The sequence below is a fragment of the Myodes glareolus genome, chromosome 23 (assembly GCF_982192425.1).
Source record: "Myodes glareolus chromosome 23, mMyoGla1.1, whole genome shotgun sequence".
In the NCBI taxonomy this organism is placed as follows: Eukaryota; Metazoa; Chordata; class Mammalia; order Rodentia; family Cricetidae; genus Myodes; species Myodes glareolus.
In genome coordinates, this window is record NC_142048.1 from 39,571,708 (window position 1) to 39,596,827 (window position 25,120).

Here is a 25,120-nt window from a genome sequence, read left to right on the forward strand (position 1 = left end):
AGTCAGTTCTAGCTTCATTTTTCTGTGTCTTGTAATAATGCAGTTTATAATGCGGAAACAATTCTTGGAACAGCTCACACATTGATAGTTTATTTTCATGGATGAGCTAAGTTTCATTTGCACCATTAACATAAAAATTTCCTTGAGGTACGTAAGCATTTCAGATTGTATAAATCATTGATTTAAATACTGAAAAATTAGAATACATATTCCAAAAGCTCTTTATAATAAAATGTATCTCTTTGCTTATGAAACTCCTTTGGCTCTCTCTAATTTCTTTGTTTATTATGTAATTTTTCTTTTCATAGTACTGAGGATTGAGCTTCAAGCCTTGTGCACTCCAGGCAAGCATCAGGGAGTTTTCATTAAACGTAGGCCTGCTGTTTGTCGTTCTGCACAGTGTTTCTTACTTAGGTTGCACTCAGAATGTGTTACCTCCAATTTCTAATTGTAGTTCCTTTAAAATTCAGATGGCTTAAAGTAATTTGAATACAGAGTCCTAAGAATTTTTATGTATTTTCTTATGAACTTTTGTATTATATTGACTATAGGTTATATTTTTATTTATTTTTTTATAACAATATTTTTTTAATCATTTTTCCCCCTTCCCCAACTCCTTCCAGGTCCTCATAACCTCCCTACCCACCCAACTTCAGGTTTGAATCCCTCCCTTTCAACAAACAAATAAACAAAAATCAAAGCAAACAACAACAGCAACAACAAAACTACGAGGAAAATAATAGCCAAACAAAATAAAACAAAAAGTCTACAGAAAAAGCATGGAGTTCATTTTGTGTTGGTCAACTAGTCCTAGGTTTGGGGCTTGCCCTGGAATGTCATTGACATGCGTGGTGACACTTTATTGGAGAAAACTGTTTTTTTTTTTTTTCTTTCCCAGTAGTCAGTATTAATTGCAAAGAATTTTTTGGTTGGGGGTGCAGAGATTTTGTCTCAATTGAACCTTTGCTATTTTTGTGCATGCTATCACACAGTCTCTGGGAGTTCCCATTTGCATCAGCCTTGTGATGGAAGACAGTGTTTGCATGTCCTTTTATTGTAGAATTTAGACCATTAATGCTGAGTTATCAATCAATGGACAGTTTTTTTAAATTTTATTATTTTGTGGTTATATTGTGGGTTTTTCACTTTTCTGATTTACTGTTCTGGTATTATTCCTTGCATTTTCTTGGGTGTGGTCAACCTTTTTAGACTAAAGTTTCTCTTCTAGTACTCTCTGTAGTGGTGGATTGGTAAATAGATATGCTTAATATTGGATTTATCGTGGATTTTTTGTCTCCATCTACTGTAGTTGATAGTTTTTCTGGGTATAGTAGTCTGGGCTGGCATTTGTGGTCTTTTGGAGCTTGTAGAACATCTGTCCAGGTCCTTTCTGGCTTTCAAAGTCTCCATTGAAGCCATTTTAATGTCTCTGCCTTTATATGCTATTTGCTCTTTTCTCCTTATAGCCTTTAATATTCTATCTTTCTTTTGTCTGCTTAGTATTTCAATTATGTGCTGTAGGGAAATTCTTTTCTAGTCCTGTCTATTTAAGTTTCTGTATGCTTCTTGTACTTTGTTATGCATTTTTCTTTCTTGACATTGGAGAAAATTTCTTGTATAATTTTGTTAAAATATTTTTTTGTCATTTTTTTCTAATTCCTCTATATTTTTTGTAAGTCTGGTCTTTTCATAGTATCCCAGGATTCCTGGATGTTTTGTGCCTGGATCTTTTTAGATTTAACATTTAACTGGACTGTCATTTCTTTGCCTTGTTTTCAGGACCTGAACTTCTTTCTTCCATGTCTTTTGATCTGTTGGTGAGGCTTACTTCTGATGTTTTTTGTTTTAATTATGGGTTTTCTGTGGTGATTCTATTTCTTTGTTAAATTCTAATTTCATTTCTTAATTTTTTTCTATGTAGTGTTTGTATTTCATGTACTGTTTTCTTTAAGGCATTTGTTTATATCCTCTTTAAGGTCCTTGAATAATTCATAATTGCTGTTTTGAAGTTCTTGTCTTGTGCTTTAGCTAAATTCCCTTTCTTGGTTCCTATTGTATTAGAGTTGCTGGCTTCTGGAGGAGGCATGTTATTTTTGCTGTTTACATTTGTGGGTTTTTTTGTTTTGTCTTGGGATCTAGGCTTCTGAGTTTGGCATGTTTCTTAGTGTAAATATCTGTCTCTGTTGGGTGGGTGCTCTGTTTTTTTGTTTCCTGCTCTGGTTCTTAGCCAAGTTTGATAACTGTGGGGTCCCTAATAGAGATTGTTCCTGGGAGTCAGCAGGTATCACAAAGCAGTGGAAAGGGGCTAGAAAGAAAGGCTGAAAGTCAAGTAGGCAGGCAAAGAACTAGGACCTAAGGTCCACACCAAGAGGCAGAGTCTTAAGGGGCTGAAGGTGGGCTGAGAGCAGGGGCTCCTGGGACTCTACAGTAGAACTAAGAGTAAGTCTGGAGAGATATAATGGAGGACAGAAAGGACAATAAAGATTGCTTCTAGCTTAGTGTGGCCGCTGGCAGTCCCTTGTATTGTGGTTCTGAGGGTTGATGGTTACCACATTGAATTGAGATGGGCTGGAAGGAAAGGTTGGAAGGGTTTGGGAAATGACTAAAGGACTCAGGGTCCACCATGAAACTTTTTTCCCCCAGAAATTTGCTATCTTTTCTTGTGTGTTTAGTTCAAAATTCAATGAAATAGTTTTTACTTTGTTGTTGTTGTGGCCATGTTCTATTGATGTACTTTATATTTCATTAAATTAATTATCAAAGAGAAAAAGAAAAAGCTGACACAAATGAGTTTGGGACCAAACTACTGACTCTTAGTGAATATGCAAGATGACTGCTAGGATCAGAAGTATCTAATTAGACAGGCAAGTAGACTGCTAATCCTATCTCATGTGGCCATGGGGAAACGAACAGTTTTAGATCAACGGGTCTTCTTTGTAAGCTTTTATTTAGCAAGAACCTTTAAAGCTTGTCTTCATGGTTTATAAAATTAAGCTTGAATAATGTTTCTTGAATTTTTTAGGGTTCCTATAATATTGAAGGATATTTCAGAAAATCTGTGTTCCTTGAGAAAGTTGCTATTTGACTCTGCAATCACTGACACTAAACTGAAGCAGGTCGGTAGTTCTAACCCGATGTCATCAGAGGATTCAGCTGCTGTGGGAGAACAAGAGAAACAAATTGGAGACCGTGGAACTTTTCATAAAATTAAAGAAGAGGCATGGGATCCAGAGCTTGACAGTCTAGTGAAACACAACGAAGTCAATGTGTTTAGAAATAGAGTGAAGCAAGAAGAAGGTGGCTTTGAAGATGAAGCAGAAGACAACCTGCTGGAAGGTGATGTGGAAAGAACTTGTTTGATGGCAGATATTTCAGAATATGAACTTCAGATTTTGAAACAACAGACTGAAGGAACAAAATGTAATGATGTTTCTCACCAACCTTCTGAGGTACTAAATCGAGAGGGAATAATATATCCATCAATAGCTGGCTTACTTTGTTGTATAAATTCACACACAGCACATACTTTAGGCTTTGTGGTGTGCATAGTGCCTGTTGCAACTGCTCAGTTCTGCTGTTGGATTGAAAAGTAACCATAGACACATGCAAAGAGCTGTGCACCTTCTGTGCTTCATTTAAACTTTACTTACAAACACAAACCAAGGGCCACCTTAACTCGTGAGACCCACTTAGTACAATAAATAGCATTGCATAGTTTAAAGAGTTTATATTGTCAAGAGAACATTTGTTGGAATTGCTGCTTGCTGTTTTACACTTTCTTTTCTTTTTTCTTCTTCTTCTTTTTTTCATAACAGGTAATAGCTTTTTGGTGGATTCTTCCTAAGTGTCTAGTTGTCCAGACTTGATTTGGGGAATAGGTTTTTTTCTACAAGCAGAAATTATTTGCTAGGGTGGAAGGTGGAAGGGTGTTTTATTTTAAAGGCATCTGTACTGTCCCCTGAAGAGTCAATGAGCTCTTGTTTCTTTCCTAATTTTCACTAGCTTACAAATTACTGGAGACATTCAGAATCTCTGGAGGTTTTGCAGTTTTTTGCAATAACAAATTTTATTTTAGATTTTGATGTGATTATATAGAATTATTTCTCCTAATTTCATTATAGAAATGGAAAGCGAATCTTAGTTATATTCCTTGGGTTTTATATTTTCTTCCAGTTGTTTCTGTTGAGCATGTAAATGTATGATGTTTTAAAAATTTCAAAATAATTTTATTCTAACCACTTGTGAGCCAGATTCTCTTTAGAAAATACTGACTCTGGCTGACATCTGCCTTATTCTAATTCTGTAGAAATTTTTCACTTTAATATTTTTATATAATAGAGAGTTATGGTCATGAGTTTGATTTGACTAATACTTTCATGTCAAGTATTACCATTTTATTATTTAAATTACTAGCATTATTTTTTATTTGTTTAAGACCCTATTTAGGAAGCAATAAAACCTTTCTTAGTTAAAAAATATATCTTAAAATCTTTTGATAACTTTAAATTAGCATATTAATTAAGACTATTTTCTTTTTCCCATTTTCAAATTAAATATTCAGCATTTAGGGATTTATTTCTACTCAATTTCTTTGTGTGTGTGTGTGTGTGTGTGTGTGTGTGTGTGTGTGTGTATGAGGTGGAGGGAGGATTCACATCTTTTTAGGCGTCTGATTTTTTGGGATTGCCAATATTGTAAATTCTTCATTTCCAAACATCAGCAACTGACCAAGTAAATAATATATCTGGTACTTTTTCAAATAGACTAATGCTGATTTATTTAAAAATAATATAATTATTATATATTAGTCTTTGGTATTTTTAAGTCATATATTAAAGAACAATTAATTTTCTTTGTACAGAGTTTTTCAACATTGTGTAGTTTTGTGTATTCAATAGATGGAGAGACTCAGTTTGACATTGATTGACCTTAGAACTTGCACTTTTGTTCTTATTTGGAGTGTAGATTTTATTTCATATCTGTTTATCTAACCTGCCTATCTTTTTAGCCATACAGCTTCTTTCTTTTTGGTTATATTTTAAAAGTCCCTCTTCTTCCTTTCCCTTTCCTTTGTCTCTCATCCTGTAAAGATATAATTATGCTTTATACATTTGCCTATTAAAGGAGAGGAAGATGTCTAAATACTTCTAGTGAATATGACAGAGGGTATAGAATTAGTTATACAGAAAATTAACCTTTGAAATACTTTTTTAAAAAGCATTTATCTCCCACTGATGATGAAAAAGATTCCTCTTATATAATTGAAAGTGATGAAGATTTGGAAATGGAGATGCTTAAGGTATGTTTGAACTTAAAAAGAAAATTACTCCAAGTTTTTTCTTTTAAAGAGCCTTTAAATAACTAAAATGTTTTCATTTCTAAATCAGATACTATTATAATGAATTCATACTCAATAATTTAATATTAGACAATATTTTTTCCAGTTTATCTTTCCTAATGTAAAATAGTGTCTTAGGTATAATGTCGTGAGTTCTCATGTATGCTCTGTGTTCCTTCTGTGTCTCTGGAATCAGAACAGTGACCAAGCACTTCAGCATGAAATTGGTTTCTTGTTCTTTGTGTACTTGCCACATTTTAGATGTTCTATTTTTACTAATTGAATCATTTACAGTTCCTGGTTTCTCTGACTATGGGATTTTAATACTAGTTACATGTAATTTTATAATGATTGTTTACTTTGTTGTGTTATCAAAGTTGAAGTATAAATTTGTGCATTTTCTATCCCTTACTAAACCTCCAGTTTATCAAGTGTCATGAATCAAATATGAACAGGAAAAACCAGGCTTAGAGAAAAGGGAAAGGCACAGTGTAGTTAAATCAAGTGACAAAAAAAGAAGAAAGAAATAAGAAAGGAAGAAATGAAAGTATGCTTTCTTATCTCTCAGTTTTAGCTTAGTTTGATTTTTATTTTTATGAAATGATAATGATGTTCTAGTTCTTTAGTTTTGAATCCTAGTAGTGACAATCACAGAGATAATAAAGATATGAATTCCTAATTAGCTTACAGATTTGAATCCTCCCTTTCCGTTGCTGCCCAGTGCTCCCATCAGAGTTCACCACAGAGCCTGGCTGCTTCCTCCCCCTTTCTGGGTGTCCTTTCTCTGGTCACTCTGTCCTAGTGCTGCAGGACATGCTACTCATTTTATACATTAAATAACCTCTGCTCTCCAAATGTAGTGGTAGAGCTAATGAAGCAGAATTACCTGGGCTTTTTTCATTTTCCTTTTATAGGATTGAAATATTATACTTTTAAAGCCATTCTTAGAGTCAAATTAAAAAAAGAAGCCTCATAAAAAGTGAAGATAAGAACTTTGATAAAAAAAAGAACTTTGATTAAATGAATCTTCTAATTTACTTCTTAGTAAAAGTTTTATATATAAAGTAATTTCAAATGTACTAATATTTTTGAAATAGGGAGAAAATATATGTCAAATAAAGAACTTTATTTTACATAAGGAGTATTTCTCTCCTTAAATTATTTGAATCTTTTTTTTGGATAATTCCAAAGCACATTTATTGCTTGCTTGTAATCTAAAAATGTGACTGACATGTAATATAGAGAAACATTATAAAAATAGCATTAAAATTTGTATTTTACCTCTTGGGAGTCTAAAACATTGAAGTTCAATAAGGAAAACTGTTTAAATTATGCAAATTTAAAATTTATGATAGATTTCCCAGGGGCAGTTCATTATATGCTATTAATGAACCTTGTTTATGCTGGCCGTGTTCCATCCTGGCCTTATGCCTTGAAGCCATTCTCCAGCACGTATTTATAGAGGAGCACACATGTTCTTTTGTGCTGTTGCTTGCACATCTGCCAGTTCTCAACAAAATTGTAGGCTTTGTTAATAACACTCTTTTTGTGCTCAGTAAAAAGATACGATATTGTCAGTGTTTTGCTTTTACAATTTCTTTTAAACTTTCAGTCTTTAGAAAACCTGAATAGTGACATGGTGGAGCCAACTCATTCTAGATGGTTAGAAATGGAAAGCCATCGGAGTCTTCCTCCCGAGGGGGAAGATGGAGACAGGAGTGAAGCCATTGAGGAGCAGTGGCAAGAGGAGGGTAAGAGTAGGCTGGAAACTTCTCACCTCTCACTGACCTAGGTTTCCTGCTGGTGTTTCAGTGATTTGAGTTAACGACTTGGTGGCATATAGTTACTTACTAGGTCAATATAGCAGCCCTTTAATTCCTTGGTACTCTTGTCTCTCAGGAAATTGGTGAATGAAACCTTTCATCCTTCCGTTATAGGTTGGTTTTGTCCTAGCGATAGTGGTGAAGTAGTTTACCAGCTGCTTGTATTGAGTACCATTGATCCGGTTATATGCAGTCTGTCCCCAGGAGCTGTTGTTAAGCAGGAGCCACACCAGAGAACTTTCTCATAGCGAAGGAGGCACCACTGAGTGTGCAAATGGTGCAATTATCATTTAAGTGTAAATAATCACAGTTTGTCAAATTGTAGAGTCTTCCCAACAAGTAGAACTCTCACTATACTCAGACTGTATTATTGTGTGAGAATGTGGAAATTTCAAGACATTTTGTAGGTAGAAGGTATTTATAAATATATTGCTAAAATATTTTCCTCTGCTTTCTTTAATGCAACATCTGTATGATTTTTCTTTCGAGAGTTGTTAAAGATGTGAGTTGTTAAAGATTTCATATGTCTAGTGCTAGCTTACTAGAGTCTGTGTGGGGCTTTGCATCTAAGGATGGACAGTGGTGGGCACTTTGGCAGAGCTAACATAGTCACGGTGTAGCGCAATTAAAAGTTTTGGCCAAAGATTTAGGTAGCTACATTTACCTAACTAAATTGGATAAGTAACTAAATTAGATCAGGGTAACTAAATTTAGGTAACTAGATTTAGTTTTAGACAACTAAAGTGAAGATTTGACTTTTTTATATACTTTATTTGGGATACTAATATAATTTATATTACCATGAATTGAAAATTGTTTTTGATATGAAATTTCTGTTGGCATATGGTTGCTTTGGTTTGGCTCACTCTAGATGCTAGATCTTGTAAGTGTATCTAATTGGAAAACGATGGGCATTTCCCCTCCAGAATTGGTAAAGTATGACCCATAAGTACAATTCTGATACTTTAATGGTAATGAAAGAACTTGCCTGGTCTTGTGACCAATACCTAGATGATCAAACTTGATTAGAATGGAAAGCATGTTACCTGTCACTGTGTTCTTTATAAGAAGCCAATGAAATGAAAATTTTCTGCCTCTTATATGATATATTTGTTTTTTGAACATAAATATCAGTTTTATTATTTTATTTGTTTTTAAGACCACTTATTGCCAGAACCCAATGCAAAGCAAATTAATTGCCTCAAGACCTACTTCGGCCATTCCAGTTTTAAACCGTGAGTGTGATCTCAATTAATTACATTATGTGCTTAACTTTTTGTTACCACGATAAAAATCTATTTCACAGTAACAACCTAACTTTACTGTAGTCATATGTGTCAAATGTATATTGTATGTGACACCAAAGTTATTTGAAGTATTAATTATAGAAGTTTCTTTGTTCTTTTAATAAGAAAGGAAGCATTGTTTTGTCTTTAACTGGGTGGTTCTATGTAGAGGCTACATAGTAAGAAATGAGTTTTCTATCATTGCTGATTTACCTCTCATTAAGTATAAAATTGGTGGGAATATCTTTCCTGTTTTCTGCAAGTGTCCCATAGCACCCTGTCCTAAATCTCTAGGAGAGCAATCTGAGGGACAGTGGTGTTTTCCTGTTTTAACATATCCAAATACCTGTGTTCCATCACTGCGAAGAGGCACCATGATCACGGCAACTCTTATAAAGGAAAATATTATTTGGGGTTGGCTTACTTGTTGAGAGGCTTAGTTCATTATTGTCATGTCAGGAAGCATGGTGGCATGTGGGTAGGTAGATATAGTGCTGATCATGTAGTTGTGAGTTCTACATCTGGGTCAGTAGGCAGCAGGAAGAGAAAGTGAGCCACTGGCCTTGGCTTGGGCTTCTGAAACCTTAAAGCCCATCCCCAGTAACACACTTCCTCCAACAAAGCCACACCTACTTCAACAAGGCCACATGTCCAAATCCTTTCAAATAATGCCACTCCCTATGAGCATATGGGAGCCATTTTCATCCAAACCACAACAAGGGCACAGTAAAAACTAGAAAAGTGAGATGATTAAAAAATGAGATTAGGAACAAGTAAATTTGAATAAGACCAGTAAGAAAGTAAAAATCTAGATTGAGTTTTGAGTATTTAAAATAGAATCCATTAAAGCATTTCTTCCTTTTTTAAAAAATTTAGTTTTTTAAAATTAAAATATATCCATGTACAGAAGGAACAAATAGATGCACAGAGAAGTGAGCTCTGGTAACTCAGCATGCTGGAATAGACAGCACTCAGATAAGAATAGGTTTGTCATCTGTATAAGCAGAAGGTCTCATCTCCAGTAGAGTTTCCCCTTGACTGTCACTTTGACACAGGTTTCTCATTTCACACCTACAACAGTGCTCTTACTTACTGTGAAATACTGGTTCTCCTGGGTCTATAGTATAAGGCTGGGAGCTTATTTTAGCCGTTAGGTGCATGGCATCTCCTCGTTAGTCAGTCAGTCTGAATGTGAGTGTGATAAATGGTGGCTTTTTTTGTCTAAAAGTTCTAGGATTTGCACATATTGACATAGGAAGCTCAAAAAAGTCTGAAAGAGTTGATTAGAGAGCAGAAGTTAAATAGGTCTGACATTGGATTGTTATGATAAAGCATTTTGCTTTTTACTTTCCAGGGTTCAGTGGAAAGTCATTCATTCTGTATTAGAAGAAAGAAGAGATAATGTTGTTGTCATGGCAACTGGTAAGTTACATTTAAAGTAAATAATTTAATCATTAAAAAATCATAAAGGCGTTTTTAATCTTTTACAAACTTAAATATAGGAGAGAGTGAACATGGCAAAGATTTTATATTTATGCATGGTTACCTTATAATCTATTTATTCTGTTATATAAGCTGTAAGAAGAAAGTAAAACATGAAGAGATTATTTTTATCTTGTGTATTATTTTTATAAAGGTTATGGGAAGAGTTTGTGCTTCCAGTACCCACCTGTTTATGCAGGCAAGATTGGCATTGTTATTTCACCTCTTATTTCTTTAATGGAAGACCAAGTTCTCCAGCTTGAGTAAGTAATGGTTTCAGTGCTACATCATCGCCTTTGATAAGCAAGCAAGGAAGCACATTTGAAGACTAGGTTTTACCATTCAGACTAAGCTGGCCTCAAAGCTCCCATTCTTCTTGGCTCAGTGCCCCCTTGCCTAGCTTTCTTCTTTGTTTGTTTGTTTATTGCGATAGATTCTTGCTGTTCATAGTCTAGGATGGTATCAGTCTGTCCTCTTGCATTGCCCTGCAACCATTGGGCACACAGAGCATGTCCTAACATACTTGGCTACATTTACTAGTAGCAAATGAAGTGTTAGTGGATGAGTTTATGTCCCTTCCTGAGTTCTCTGATTCAAGGCTACCAGATTGCTCTGATCATGTTTTAAAAAGATTTGTTGCTTTGTGCTAGTTTACTATGGCTTTTCCAGAACTTTTCTTTTGTTCTACTGTCTGGGCTCTTTAGCTTTATTGAGTTGTATTAAAAGAAATAATACTTTTAAAACTATGTTTTTATTAGTTCTTTGAAAATTCTATGCATGTTTTGACTATATTCATCCCTCCTCTAACTCTAAAGTTTACTTTTTAATCTATGAAAGACCTTTCAATTTCTTATTGAAAGACTTGCATTAAAAAGTTGCCTTTTCATTAGGCTCTTGAAGGAATATATCAAGTTAGCAAGACATGAAAAGAAAGAATATGAGAAAGAAGAGGAATGTGTATTATTACATCTCTTCTTTGAGAATGAAGTTAGTGTTTGTAATATGTGTATTGATGCAGAATATTTGTGTCTTTTTATAGACTCTCCAACATTCCAGCCTGTTTACTTGGATCAGCACAATCAAAAAATATTCTAGGAGATATTAAATTGTGAGTAATTTATATGATTTCAGATCACATTGTAAGATGTTTATAGTGTAAGACAATTTTGTGTACATTTTTATTTAAGGTATGAGTAAATTGTAACATATTTATATTTCCCCTTCCCTTTTTTCCTTCCAAACCTGCCCATATACCCCCTTCTGCTCTTTCACAAGTATAACTTCCCCACTAATTGTTGTTGCATGTATATAAATATATACAAAAAGTTTACAAAGACTTGATCATCTAGCTTGGGCATTTTGAGGGGGCGTGGACTATACTGTTAGATATCAGAATCTGGCTTGTAATACAACCTTTGTGGCGAATACTCCCTGACAGGAATTACTGCATTTTATTTTGATGAGTTGAAGATAAAGAACTTATACTCGTGACTGTGTGTGCATAACATTTCTTTGTCATGTATTTTGATTTTAATATGTTGCTCTTGCCTTGATTGCTGTCTTTATTGGGGTGTTTCCTTTTCTGTTTCTGTTTCGGTTTGTCTTTACAGAGGCAAATACAGGATCATATACATGACTCCAGAATTCTGTTCTGGTAACTTGGACCTACTCCAGCAACTTGACTCTAATATTGGTAAGTAACAAACTAGGACTTTTGTGAATACAAAGTAAACCCATGGATGAGACTAGATTCAGTAAGGTTGATTTCAGACATTTGCTCCTCTAGGAAATCTCTGATCCATTTTGTGTTTGCCCGTTTTATAGTACCCTATAACTCCTCATTCCATCGGGCCGTGGACTCCAGGGTTAGTGTTATATCTGTGTACATGCATGTATGTATCGCTTGTTACACTATAAACTGTTTAGAGACAAAAATACCGTTCTTCATTTCTGTTTTCTTAGTATAGGACTTGGCACATAGTTGTCTATTTCAGTGTGCCACTGAATGAGTGCTGAATCCTAGATTCTGGAATTTGTCTTGCTTCATCTGAGCCTAAATTAAATCATGAAAAAGTTCTTCATGCTTTTTTTTTTTTTTTTTTGAGCTACTCTTTATTGCCTTCTTCATCTGGGCTAAAGAGAGAGAAGGAGGAAGAGTGTCAAGTGCCCTCTGGTGGGGGTCTTACATTAATCTAGAGACTGGAAGATAAGAGTCTAATCTTCACCTCAACACTTACTCACTGTGAGGTGCAAATTTCAGTTCCTCTCCTATAAAATGATCTTAAGAAAGGAGCTATCTTACAACCACTGTTGAGAACATCATACAAAATGCATGTGCAAAGTAGCCTAGATTCGAGTTCTGTAATCTCTTTTATGCATGAGATATATCATAGTGTCTCAATATGAAAGTGACATCAGCCTTTAGGGTGGCAGAGCCTTCAGAAGACCTTTAAGTGTTCCAGGTTCCCTAGTGCCGTTATGTTGCATCGTGTTAAAACACTGCTTGTTGGAGCTGCATTTCTAGACCATCTCATAATGCTGAGCCAGGTTCTTCATTCTTGTTCGTAAGAATCACCCTTTGAACTTAAGAAAAATGTTGCTCAACATATAAATGGGAGTTTCTCCACCCCGTCTCACAACCACTTCTAAATAATCACTGAAGCTTAATATTAATTGCAAACTGTTGGCTGAGCAGCTCAGACTTATTATGCCATAGAAACTGTGGATATAGAATTGGTCAGGCACTGTGACTCTGTTTGTACTTAAGCACTTTCATTTTGTTTGTTTGGTGGTGGTTAGGTTCAGCTGAGAATTCCAAAGGAGACGAATGATGTCCATATTTGAAACCTTTATTTGAATTTTATCCGGCTTGTAGGATAAAATTGTTTCCCAACTTGTAGGATCTTTTTGAAGAATGAGGTATTAAGTAATTTTATATAGGCTATGTTTTCAGCATTGTACTGTGCTGGCTAGTTTTATGTCAACTTGGCACAGGCTAGAGTCATCAGAGGGGAGGGAACCCCAGGTGAGAAAATGCCTTCCTTGGATGTAGGCAAGTCTATAGAGCATTTTCTTAATTAGTGATTGTTTTGGGGAGGGCCCAGCCCACTGTGACTAGGGCCACTCCTGACCCTGTAGTTCTAGATTTTGTAAGAAAGCAGGCTGAGCAAACCGTGAGGAGCAAAGTCCGTAAGCAGCATCCTTCTGTGACCTCTGCATTAGCTCCTGCCTCCAGGTTCTTGCCCCAGGTTCTTTCAGTGATGAAGATGACATGGAAGTGTAAGCCAAATAAATCCTTCCTCCCCAAGTTTCCTTGATCATGGTGTTTTATCACAGGAGTAGTAACCCTGCCATGGACTTATAGGAATATATATTTATTTTTCTTTTTCTTAACAAATCTAGTGAAAACAAACTTTTATATTTTAGTATGTGATTAAAACCAACAAATAATGAGGGTATAAATTAACGTTTAAGTCAATGGTTCTCAACTTTCCTAATGGTGCAACTCCAATACCATTCCTCATGTTGTTGTAACCCCCAACCATAAAATTATTTTCATTGCTACTTCATAATTTTAATTTTGCTACTATAATATAAATAACTGTTTTCTTAGTGGTCTTTGGTGACCCCTGGGAAGGGGTTGTCTGGTCCTTAAAGTGATTGTGACCCACAGGTTGAGAACCACTAATTTAAGGACCTGTGTTATCAAAGTGTGCCTACACAATCTATTTAGCTCTTATTGGCATGTTTTTGCCTATAATGGAAAAAATTGAAATGTATCCTATTAAACTATAAAATTTCTTTAGAGCACTTCACTGTGTATTAAGCCCAATTACCTCATAAATCAATTTTATGGTTATATGTAGCCGAAAGTTTCTGTCCCTCCTGGTCCTGTAGCTGTTCAGTCCCAAGAAACACACAGAGGTTTATATTAATTACAAACTCTTTGACCTACTAGCTCTGGCTTATTATTAGCTAGCTTTTTCAACTTAAATTAACCCATAATTCTTATCTATTTTAGCCACATGGTTTGGTACTTTTTCTCAGTAAGTCATTTTTATCTTGCTTCCAATGTGTCTGGCTGATGACTGCATTTCTGCCTTTCCTCTTTCCAGGATTCTTCTAGTCTGGTTGCTCTGCCTATACTTTCTGCCTGGCTACTGGCCAGTCAGGATTTTATTAAACCAATACAAATGACAAATCTTTACAGTGTACAATGACATTATCTCACAGAAGTTATATCTAAAAAATTGGTATCCATGACTCTAGTATTCTGAGTATATTTTATGCCACCTTAGTACTTGTTTCAGTTTTATAATTATGTTAAATGAATAATTATTGTAAATTAATCAACATTGAATACTTTTTGCAAGCAATTAGAACTTTTTACTTTCTAACTGTTTATGCTGGGTAAATTGTGTATACTGCAGAGCTGAGGGTATAGCTCAGTGATAGTGCTTGCCTAGCATGCTCCTGAGTTCACACCTCATTATGTTTAACTTTTCTTTGTTTATTTGTTTCTTTGTTTATTTATTTGTGTGACTTGGAGAGCACAGAGACCTCTCCAAGTGCTGGGATTAAAGGCACATACTACCATCACCTGGCATGTTTAATTTTTTTTTAAATTAATTTTTATTATGTGTGTTGGAGTGTGTGTGTGGTCAGAGGATAGCTTGCAAGAGAAGGGGAGATGCCCCTTTCCTTCAGCCATGCTGGTTGCAGACATTATAAATTTGGGTTATTAGGTCTGAAGGGAAGGGCTTTCACACACTGAGGCCTCTTGTTCTCCCCAGACATTATATGCTTTGTTTATTGTGGTTTTCTTTTTCATTTTCTTTTTTTTTAAAGAAGGAAGTATTTGCTAGATATGGAAGTGTAATCTCAATTCCAGGAAGCTGATTCAAAAAGGTCAAGAGTTTGAGGGTAGTCTGAGCTCCCTTTTGTTTTAAAAACAAAAGCAAGCAAGAAAATAAACACACCCAAAACATGTGAATAAGTATTTTCATCATTAGAGTGGAGTTTTTTGCTTTTAATGGATGAAAATGTTTTCTTTAGGTGATATAGTAAAAGGATTAGGACAAATGAAAATTATTTTTGATATATTTCCTTTAGGCTTTTCTTGCAGGAAATTGTAAAATGCCTACAAAATGAATGTATCCAGGATATTATTTGTACAGTAGTCTGACATTTAAGTAATCAGATTTGTCATTTTTAGGTAAATGTTAAATTTTTTTTAAGGAGTCTGGATCTATAACAGAAATGGCAAACATACTTTTATATGGGGTTTTTTCCCAGCTGCACTTGTAATTGTCTTTTAACTTTGGAAATGAGACTTGAGTGACAGGTATACTTAAATGAAATATGTATAGGACCTGGGAAGACACTTGAACTTTTGCATTCCAAGTGAATGTTAGCCAAAGCTTAACTAACTGAACTAACTATGCAGGACAAAGTTCAACGCCATTAACAGCTTGTCAGATCTATATCTAAAGGCTTCTAATGCATTTAACTTAAAATCTAGTCATTTTAATTCCTAAAGTGAAAATAAGTGTGTGAGTAACTCTGGAATTTTCCCAACACTCATTGGTATTGCATATATATGTATTATAGATAAACACGCACACATATATACAAAGCAAAGAAGCATACACACGTGCACACACACTCAGGACTTCATTGTAGCTCATAATCTTAATGACTCGCCAGTCTTTCTTTTGTCTCCTCTTAAGAACTGTGAAATCTTTGAGGTCAGATGTATCTTAGTTATCTAGAAAAGGGTTAATTTAATAATTCCTTTAGACAGGGCCTCCTATAGCTCAGACAAATCTTGAACTCTCTTCGTGGCTGGAGACAGCCTTGAATCCCTGACGCTGGAATGTGCTACACATGCTGCTACATTGGCTCGTGAAAAGGCTTTCGATCATAATGGCCACGTAATGATAACAATGGTAGTATAGTTCTATTAAGCTCCAATTGATACCAGGCCTTATCTGCGTATTTTATGTGACTGTTCTAATTTCATCTTAGAGTAGAATAGTAAGAAGTGTTAGGTGCTATTACTTCCTACTGTGTATTATTTTAATTTAGGATGATGGTGATGATGACGATGATATGTCTGTATGTGTGAGTGTGCGTGCGTGTACAGATACCACAATATGTTTGTAGAGGTCAGAGTATAATTGGGAGTCAGTTCTTTCGTCCACTGTGGGTTCTCAGGGTTGAACTCAACTTGTCAGGCTCTCAAGACCTTTGCCCACTGAGCCGTCTCAGCAGCTCTATGTCGTTGTTTTGTGGAACCTGAGGACTGGAAAGATTTATAACTTGCTCGTGCTTTGTGCACAGCCAGTCTGATTGTAGAGCACAAGTTTGTAGTCATCTCCCTGAGAGAACATAATAGCAATTAGGAGAAAGTTGCTCTTCTCTTAATAGTATTAATTTGGTAATTAATGGAAAAGGCATTACTAGTCTATACTTTGAAATACCTGAAGATGTTTTGACAGGCACTATTGATCTTGTTTTAGTGTATGTATGGGGCAGAGGGAAGAGTTATATTTCTTGTTATCTACTTTGTACACAATGGGATTTAGCTCTTTCCATTCCATTTTATGTTCGACAGTGTGGATGTCGTCATGTCTTCATGCACTGGCCTTTCAGAGGAACTTCCTGCAATATGATATGTGCTCGATCATGGATAATGATGTATTTAATCTCAATAGAAATGTGCTGACTATTTATCTCTCTTGATAGCTAATCTATGAGATAAGATTAACATTATTGCCAAAGAGAAATAGAACAGTTCTTTTGAGCAGACATGGTTGCAGATTGTTTTGGAACAAAGCAATAGTAAGCAGTTCTTGTCTTTGAGGACTTGTGATGAAAGCTGAAGTATAGTATGTTGGTAAAATTAATATGTAAAGCTTCCTTTATTCTGTTCCCTTTTATTCATTTTTCTTCTTCTCTCCTAGTCTTACTTATGAGTTTTGATATTATCTAGTGTCATTTATGCTTCTTATCTGTGTGTGTGCCAAACACTTTGATTTGGGTTATACTTTCTATAAGGCATAAATTCTAATAGAAAAAAAGCAATATTGACTTAGATAGTGTTTTTTTTTCTTTTGAACCTTATTTTTCCGTGTATATTTTCTTTTTGTAGGGATCACACTTATTGCTGTGGATGAGGCTCACTGTATTTCTGAGTGGGGCCATGATTTTAGAAGTTCATTCAGGACCCTGGGCTGTCTTAAGACAGCGCTCCCACTGGTAAGCTTTACCTGATCCAATGGTTCCACCCCCATCCTAGGTGAGGTTTGAGCCCAGGGCTACTGTCTGGAAGTGCTTTTCAGACGGGGTAATGTCTGAACAGCGAATGACTGCTCTGTGAAAGAGAGGGTGTCAGATGTAAGCAGGAGAATGTCTTTGTTTTTAAATTCTAACGTTGGCTTCCTTTGGAGGTTGGCATGTGTCCTATTAAGGATGCTCTCTGACTGGAATGTGCAGCCTTTGACATTGAGCTATTCCATTGTCATCTGTGAAGTTCACTCCTAAGAACCATAAACGTGTATTATTAAAGCAAAAATTATCACAAAAATATCTCAGTGTTTATTTTGTGCTGTATTACATTCCTAGCTGTTAGGGTACAACTAGGATACTATTGGATGCTCCTTCCTGGGACAAGAGTTGGCAAACAAGTTTTGAAAATATCAGTTAAAACAGCAGTTATTACTCTTTAGTGACAGGGGACACAATTCCAAGAACCCCATTGGGTGCCTGGGTCTACCCCCTTGTTATAAATTAGACATAGTGGAAGAATTTAAAAAATGAATAGAAATGATGATATATTGTAATAATAATGTCCACAATCATTATTCTTGACCACGAGGATCATTGTTAAGTAGAATAAGGGGTACCCAGCCACAGGTGCTTCCTAACTTGACTGTTTGTCTGGTAAGTGAGATGTTAGTACGTGGCTAGCTGGTGAGGGACATGAATTGCGTGTGTCTTCTAGACTTGGAGAGAACAGAGTGACAACATTGGAAGCACAGTGCAAATGTCATCATGTTCCTCAGAGTGGTGAAGGGCTTAAGACATGAATTGTTTCCATTTAATGTGCCTAGACTATGGTTCACCACAGGACTCTGAACCATACAAGGCCAATGTGTAGGAGAGAAGAGGTATATAGAAATATATGTGGCTCTGAAATATATTTCTCTCATTTTCTTTTTTTAAACACTCCACAAAACTGTAGTTGCTCTGTGTTCCTCACTAGTGGGCCATTGTAAAATGGGCTGTGCACTATATCATCCTAGTCATCAGTTTGTAGAAAACATTTCGGTTGTTTCCTGGATTTAGGATATTGTGAATGGCGGTACTGTGAATATTTGTATATACCAGCAAGGTCCTTCAGTAGGTCAATGATTATATAGCTTGTGTACATAAGTTTTTAGTTTTCTGCAAGAAATGTCAGGGTTGTGGGTGTCGGGTCCCATGGGAAGTGCTTGTTTCATTTTTAGAAAGATCCACAGTATTCCTTTCCAGACTGGCTACAATGATTTGTCTCCACCCACCCTAGGAGTGTATGAGCAATAGTTTCTTCTCATCCTTGCACTGTTTTGTCTTACTACTATGTATTATTTTAGCAGTTATGATAGGAGTGGAGTGATAGTTTGTGTTTTCAATTTGCATTTCTCTAATAGCTTGTGGTTTTGAAGATCTTATTGCATGCTTCTTTACTGATTTGGTGAAATTCCTAGTTTAATTGGCTTGTGTTTTTAAACATTTTTTTTTCTGTTAAAGGTGTGTGAGAGAGAGATAGAAGGGAGAGAGAGAAAGGGAGGGGGGAGGGGAAAGAAATTTTCCCGCACCATGTTTGAATGTGTGTGTGTGTGTGTGTGTGTGTGTGTGTGGTGTACTCTACAGTGTAGCACCTGCAGAGCCCAGATGTTGATGGTGGCATCTTCCTCTGTTGTTCTCCACCTTATTTTATTTGAAGCAGAGTCTCTCACTAGTCAGGGAGCTCACCATTGTACTAGCAGGCTGGCCACCAAGCCCCTGGTTCTTTCTGCTCCTGAATACTGGGGTTATACGTGTGTGCTGTGTCTGGCTTTTGTGTCACGCTGGGGATATGCACTCAGGTCCTCATGCTCACTGAGCCATCTCCGCAGCCCTCTGTGAACTTAGAGAATTGTAAAAAACTGTTTATAGATGAGTCTTTGTTCAGATATTTAGCTTGTAAATATTTCTTTATAAGTTTTATTTTATCTTTCTTCAGTTTTACGTTGTCTTATTTTTCAAGGCAGGCTTGCTTTGTGTAGTCCTTGTTGTCCTGGAACTCACTTTATAGTTCATATTGGCCTTGAATTACAGAGATTCACCTACCTCTGCCTCCCAAGTACTGCGACTAAAGGTGTACACTACTATGCCTAGCTACATTGTCTTTTATAAAGAAAAAATTATAAATTTGTATGAAAATCAGAGTATTGATTTTTTTTCTTCATGAATTTTGTTCCTCAGTCTTAGATCTTGAAATTTTGCTCTTATGGTTTTTCCTAAAATGTGTATGTTGTGAATTTAGGTTTAAGAGGGTGCAGAGATGGCATCACGTTTCACAGTTAAATGGGTTAAACAGAGAAAAACACTGAATGTTGTTATCCTTTGATAAGGTTGTCTCAGTTTCACTAATCACTAATCTTACATATTAGTAGCAAATTGATATCTTTTTAAAATACTTCATTTTGTTTGGGTTTCTCATAAAGATTTGATTGAGCATTAATTAAGTAAGCAAAACAAATCATCAACAATAGCAAAAACTTAATGTTCCTGCTAGCATATATAATAGGAAGGAGAATAAAACTGATGTGGTTCAAGGTCTAAGTATGTGTCTGGCTTTGGGTCAGAAACTCTTGCCTCAGAAAACCTCAGGGACATTTGTCAAGATAGCCATTATTATCATCATATTTCTTCAGTTGTCACAGGATAGTGCATTTCCCTGGTTTTCTGGCTTTCCCACCATGCCCTTCTCAAGTCTCTTCTATTGGTTTGTACCTCCCCGTTTTATTAAGGTTAGTATGTCCAGTGCCTCACTCTTTCTTCTGTGTTCATCTTCATGATTGTCTAACATAGCATACAGATTTAAATACCATCCGTTGATGGAGAGCCCTCAACTTTACATCCCTGCCTTGGATCAATACCACCAAGATGTGACTGAGTTCCTCTCCACTCGCCAGCATTTGGTGCTGTCACTACATTGTGTGGCCTATTTCTTCTGTCACTTAGGCTACAACAGCCTCTTGGTTTCCATCTGCAGTGTGTTTCAGCACAGCAGTCAATGCCACACTTCTGAGTATCTCTAGTAGATTTGTGTCTTCTGGATGGTAACCACATCTCAGGAGTTTTATGTTAGCTAGTCTTTCATTTTCATGTCCCAGTGGTGGCATCAGATTATTAATGGAATCCATCACTGGATTAAATCGCTGGATCAGGTTAGAGCCGCCATGATCCAGTCACCTCTCAGTAGTTGGGTCTGTTTCACATGGATAAGACTATTTTTGTGTTTAAACTGTAACAAGAAGGAGTTTTTCTGTTTCTCTGGGTTTCTATAAGCAGGGGTAATACCTGACTTATAGCAGTTGGTCAATAATTACTTGGATAAATGAATGAATTCTGGTCAGAAAGCTTGGAATTAGTGAAGTAACTTTCCCACATAGGTAGTTATGAAAGAGTTGGGTGTTAAATAGCTGTGCCATAGTGTGCTGGGCTGATTTCAAAACAAGCGATCTGAAAGAGGCAAACCTGAAGTAGCGCATAGTCCGGCGAGGGAGCTGAGACAGACATGCGGGAAAGCAGAGGCAATAGAAACAAGTGCTGTATCATGCATAGAATGGTGCAGATCGTACAGAAAGATGACCACTGCAATAGCACAGCAGCACATAGAGGGGTAAGCGAAGGTGTTTCCATGGTGCAGGTTACTAGCCCCTGCTCTGAAGGTCTGGTCTCCAGTAATTTGGAATGGTTTCATGATGTAGAGAGAGCTACACAGTTGGAAGTCAGGAAGAGTGCTTTTGCTATCCTTCCCTAGGCCTTCGATGCTGGGATTGTGTTAAAGGAGGTTTAAATATTTTAAGCAGTTCTTGAATACTCTAAAGGTGGAATTAAATCTTTTATTATGTCTAGCTCTAGACATATGAGATCATTTTCAGTTCTTCCAGTGATTAAGCAGCATATTCCTTTAGCAGAGAATCCTGGCAGGTTCTTCCTCAAGGGCTGAGGATCCTTCTCTCCTTCAAAATATGCCTCCAACCAGGAGGAAGTGTTTTTGAAGTCCATGAGACACATTGGCTTGTCCCATTACGTTGTCCTAAGGATCCATTAAAAATATGAGCACACAGTAGACGCTGAGTAACTAGAACAAGAGCATAAATACCTAAAATCAGTGTGTGTTTTCCAGTGTGAACTAGTCACTTGATCCAATTTGGAAGCAGAATAGCCATATTTTTAACCTTTGTGTCATGGAGTGTATGATTAAGACCTGCCTAAATGTATGGTGACATAAGATTAATTTGTATTGTATTACTTTTTTTTTTGCTTATTTTGCCAGAAATTAGTGAAGAGACACTGATGATGGCAACTCTTATAAAGGAAAAAAAATTAATTGGGGCTGGCTTATAGTTCAAAGGTTTAGTCCATTGTTATCATAGCAGGAAGCATGGCAGTGTGCAGGCAGACATGCGGCTGGAGAAGTAGTTGAGAGTTCTACATCCAGATCGGAAGCAGCAGGAAGAGAGAGAGACACTGGGCCTGGCTTGAGCATCTGAAACCTCAAAGCCCACCCCAGTTGACACTCCCTCCATCAAGGCCACACCTTCTAAGAGTGCCTCCCCTGTGAGCCTATGGGGACATTTTCATTCAAACCACCATACCCGCCTAGCACATTTTGTCTCATTTGCTCCTTACAGCTTGATGCGATTGATACTATGATCACAGCCATTTTACAGAGGAGAAAGACTGCAGTTTAGGGCTATAGACAGCCGAGTGCCCCAGCTGATGAGCGACCGAAGCAGACTTGAGCTCTAGTACTCGGGCCCAGCTTAGGCTGCTCACTACCGTGCCTGCTTTTGTCTGATTTGTATGTATGATCATTCTCTTACTTTTAAAAACATGTTATCCACTCATACATTGTATTCCTTATAAGACAGCCTGGTCTCTTTTTAATAAAAGCACACCTTTGCTTCTTTTTAAAAATGGGCTATATCCTCAAAACTTCTATCTTTATCTTCATGTGTAGTTAAGAAAGGAGTTCGTTAGTACATTTATAAAGTGTTTGATTAAAAACCTTTATGGTGATAAAGTTCTTTGTACATGTAAGGTAAAAGCGTAAATTCATAGGAAATTGTAATGTTTCCTTTTTTAAATGTTAATTAAAGGTTTTCGTTTGTTTTTTGGTTGACTCTCACAGTGTGGCTGGGACCAGACTCCAACTTGCTGTCCTCCTCCCTCATCCTCCTGAGTGCTTGATTTACAGGCTGTGCCACCACACCTATAAGGTCCTCTAGATACTGGTCATTCCTTATTCTCAGACTCATGTTTGTTAGTGTTGTATATTAACACAGATATATCCATTTTAATGCTTGATTAAACAAACTAATTTCTTTGAAAATCGGGCTTTCTGTGACTTACTCACTAGCATATACATTCCCACTAGCAGAGAACAGTTCAATTATTAGTCTGAAATAAATGAAATTAATTTGGATTACGTTTTGAAGTGGTTTCACAAAATTTAATAATAAACAGTACAACAATGATTCCAATTGCTTGGTTTCATTGAATTAGTTTTATATGACTTCAGATTCGTTTTAATTCAATTAAGTTATTTTCATTTTAAGAGTAACTGTTTCTTTGTGGTGAGGCCCAAACCCAGGACTTTGTCCGTGCTGAACTAGCACTCTTCCCCTGAGCTCCCCTTCGGCCATTTAACTGTTCCTTTCTGTGTATGACTGAAAATAAGCTTTATTTTTCGTTTTGGAAACAGGGCTTCTCTGTGTAGCTTTGGAGCCTGCTTGGAATTTGGTCTATAGACCAGCCTGGCCTTGAACTCACAGAGATCCCCTGTTTCTGCCTGCTGAGTGCTGGGATTAAAGGTGTGCTCCAGCTGGCTAAGTTTTATTTTTCTAATCTCATGAAAATTAAGTAATACTTGAAACTTTATCTTAATCTATAGTATTTTTACTGGCAATATTTATTTTATATTGAACATTTTTAATTTTATTAATTTATATTTTCAGAATAATGGGTTTCATTATATCTCCATAACGTATTCATGGAACTTTGGTCACACTCATTCCCCAGGAAATTGTATTTTGCTTTAATTTTAAGTCAAATTGTATCCATATTTCTTTGCAAATTGGCAAACTGCACATGCATTTATACTTAGCTGCAAGATAAATGCTTAAATTAGTTTGTGAGGCAGTTACAATATATTTGAGTGATTAATTTTATGAGGATATTGTTTCCTCTATCTCCAACAGGTAAAAAAGCATTTTTAAAGAAAGTTGTATTCTTAGCAACAGAATGGCTAATGATTCAAAAATAAATTATAAGACAACCTATTTTTTCTGATAATGCAATGGTATCGTGGTTAATAGTGATAATGATAGTGATAAAATATGAGTCATTTTTTGCTCACCTACCTTTGAATTTCTGAAAGAAATACTAATTTTTTCTTGCTACCTTCTGTGCCTCCTGTCAAGAACTGCTAAACTGAGGATAAACTATGACTTGGTGTGGATTTACTGTTTAATTTACTAAGTAGGGATAATTTTCTCTTTTGAAAACATTTTTTTTTCTGTTTTACTCAGGGCATGTAGGTCAGTGGTAGAACACTCACATACCATGCCCAGGATCCTGGGTTTCGTCCCAAACATGATTAAAAAGAAATAAATATTTAAATAAGGCAATCATGTGAAAGTCTTGGTCATAGTTCCCGTGTTGTCGTGATTGTTGGTCTGTGAGAAGACAGTGGAAATCAATGGCTTCCTGTCACTTTAAGATCCGTTTATATTGTATTTTCCCAGGTTCCAGTCATCGCACTCTCTGCTACGGCGAGTTCTTCCATCCGGGAGGATGTCATACATTGCTTAAAGTTGAAAAACCCCCAGATCACCTGTACTGGATTTGATCGACCAAATCTGTACTTAGAAGTTGGCCGAAAAACAGGGAATATCCTTCAGGATCTAAAGCCATTTCTTGTCCAAAAGTCAAGGTAAAGATCTAATAGCAGACAAAATTCTTCTTAAATAAGTTACTTATTTTTTTAATATTTCTTATTTATATATGTTTAGTGTTTCAAGTTTTATGTAGCTTTGGTTTTAGATAACTGTAATATTACATAGCCAATTGAGTAGCCTAAGTGAAAGGACATTTAAAAATATTTTTATTCCTTGAGAATTCCGCAAAATGTATTTTTATCATAATTACCCTTTCTTACTTCCCCAGCTCCTCCCAGATCTCTCTGCTGCTCCCTAACTTCACACCCTCTTTCCTTTCCTTTAATAGTGCATCAGTTCTCATTTGGGCTAGCCATATGTTTCTAGGTAGGAGGCCATCCACAGGTCAGCTGGTTGGGAACTGTGTACACACTCAAAGAAAACCAGCCCTCCCTCTCAGATCCTGTCGCTGTTCGGAGTGCCTCAGTCTGGGATGGGGCTCGGAGCCCTTCTCAGGTCACACCAAGTGCTGAGCGGGTTGGTCCTATGCAGATAACCACAGCTTCTCTTGAGCTCAAGGGGGCAGTGGTCCTGTCATGTCCAGTAGACACTGCTTCATCCGTTTTTTCTGACCATTGCCTTTTGTAGTCCGTTTCTCCACTCTTCCATGATGTTCAAAGCGTCTATATTTTGTGGGAAGCAGTAGGTAGACAAGAACTAATTATTTTGATATTGTTCTTATTTTATACTATTATTTGAATAGGGCGTATGCTTTTAATAATTTACAGGTAAATGAACAAATAAGACATGAACTGTTCTTATGAGTTCTATTTACTTTACTAATTACAGACCCTACTGTAGATGGAGGCCACTCATTCATTTCCTGGCCACCCAGACCTGAAATAATAACACTGAAACTATACTAATTACAACACTGCTTGGTCAATGACTCTAGTGTATATCTAGCTAGCTCTTACCTCTTAACCCATTTCT

General features: G+C 36.3%; 1 protein-coding gene across 4 annotated transcripts in view; it reads left to right on the plus strand.

Annotated features, from left to right (window-relative positions):
• Wrn (WRN RecQ like helicase) overlaps nt 1-25,120 on the plus strand; it is a 101,152-nt gene that overhangs the window by 26,963 nt on the left and 49,069 nt on the right. For all 4 annotated transcript variants that reach the window (XM_048456539.3, XM_048456538.3, XM_048456540.3 and 1 more), the window contains 10 exons: nt 3,023-3,449; nt 5,219-5,299; nt 6,951-7,089; nt 8,321-8,396; nt 9,802-9,869; nt 10,084-10,192; nt 10,969-11,037; nt 11,540-11,622; nt 17,083-17,189; nt 23,996-24,183. In XM_048456539.3, the coding sequence (XP_048312496.3) occupies nt 3,023-3,449; nt 5,219-5,299; nt 6,951-7,089; nt 8,321-8,396; nt 9,802-9,869; nt 10,084-10,192; nt 10,969-11,037; nt 11,540-11,622; nt 17,083-17,189; nt 23,996-24,183 (1,347 nt within the window). The remainder of the gene's footprint in view (nt 1-3,022; nt 3,450-5,218; nt 5,300-6,950; nt 7,090-8,320; nt 8,397-9,801; nt 9,870-10,083; nt 10,193-10,968; nt 11,038-11,539; nt 11,623-17,082; nt 17,190-23,995; nt 24,184-25,120) is intronic.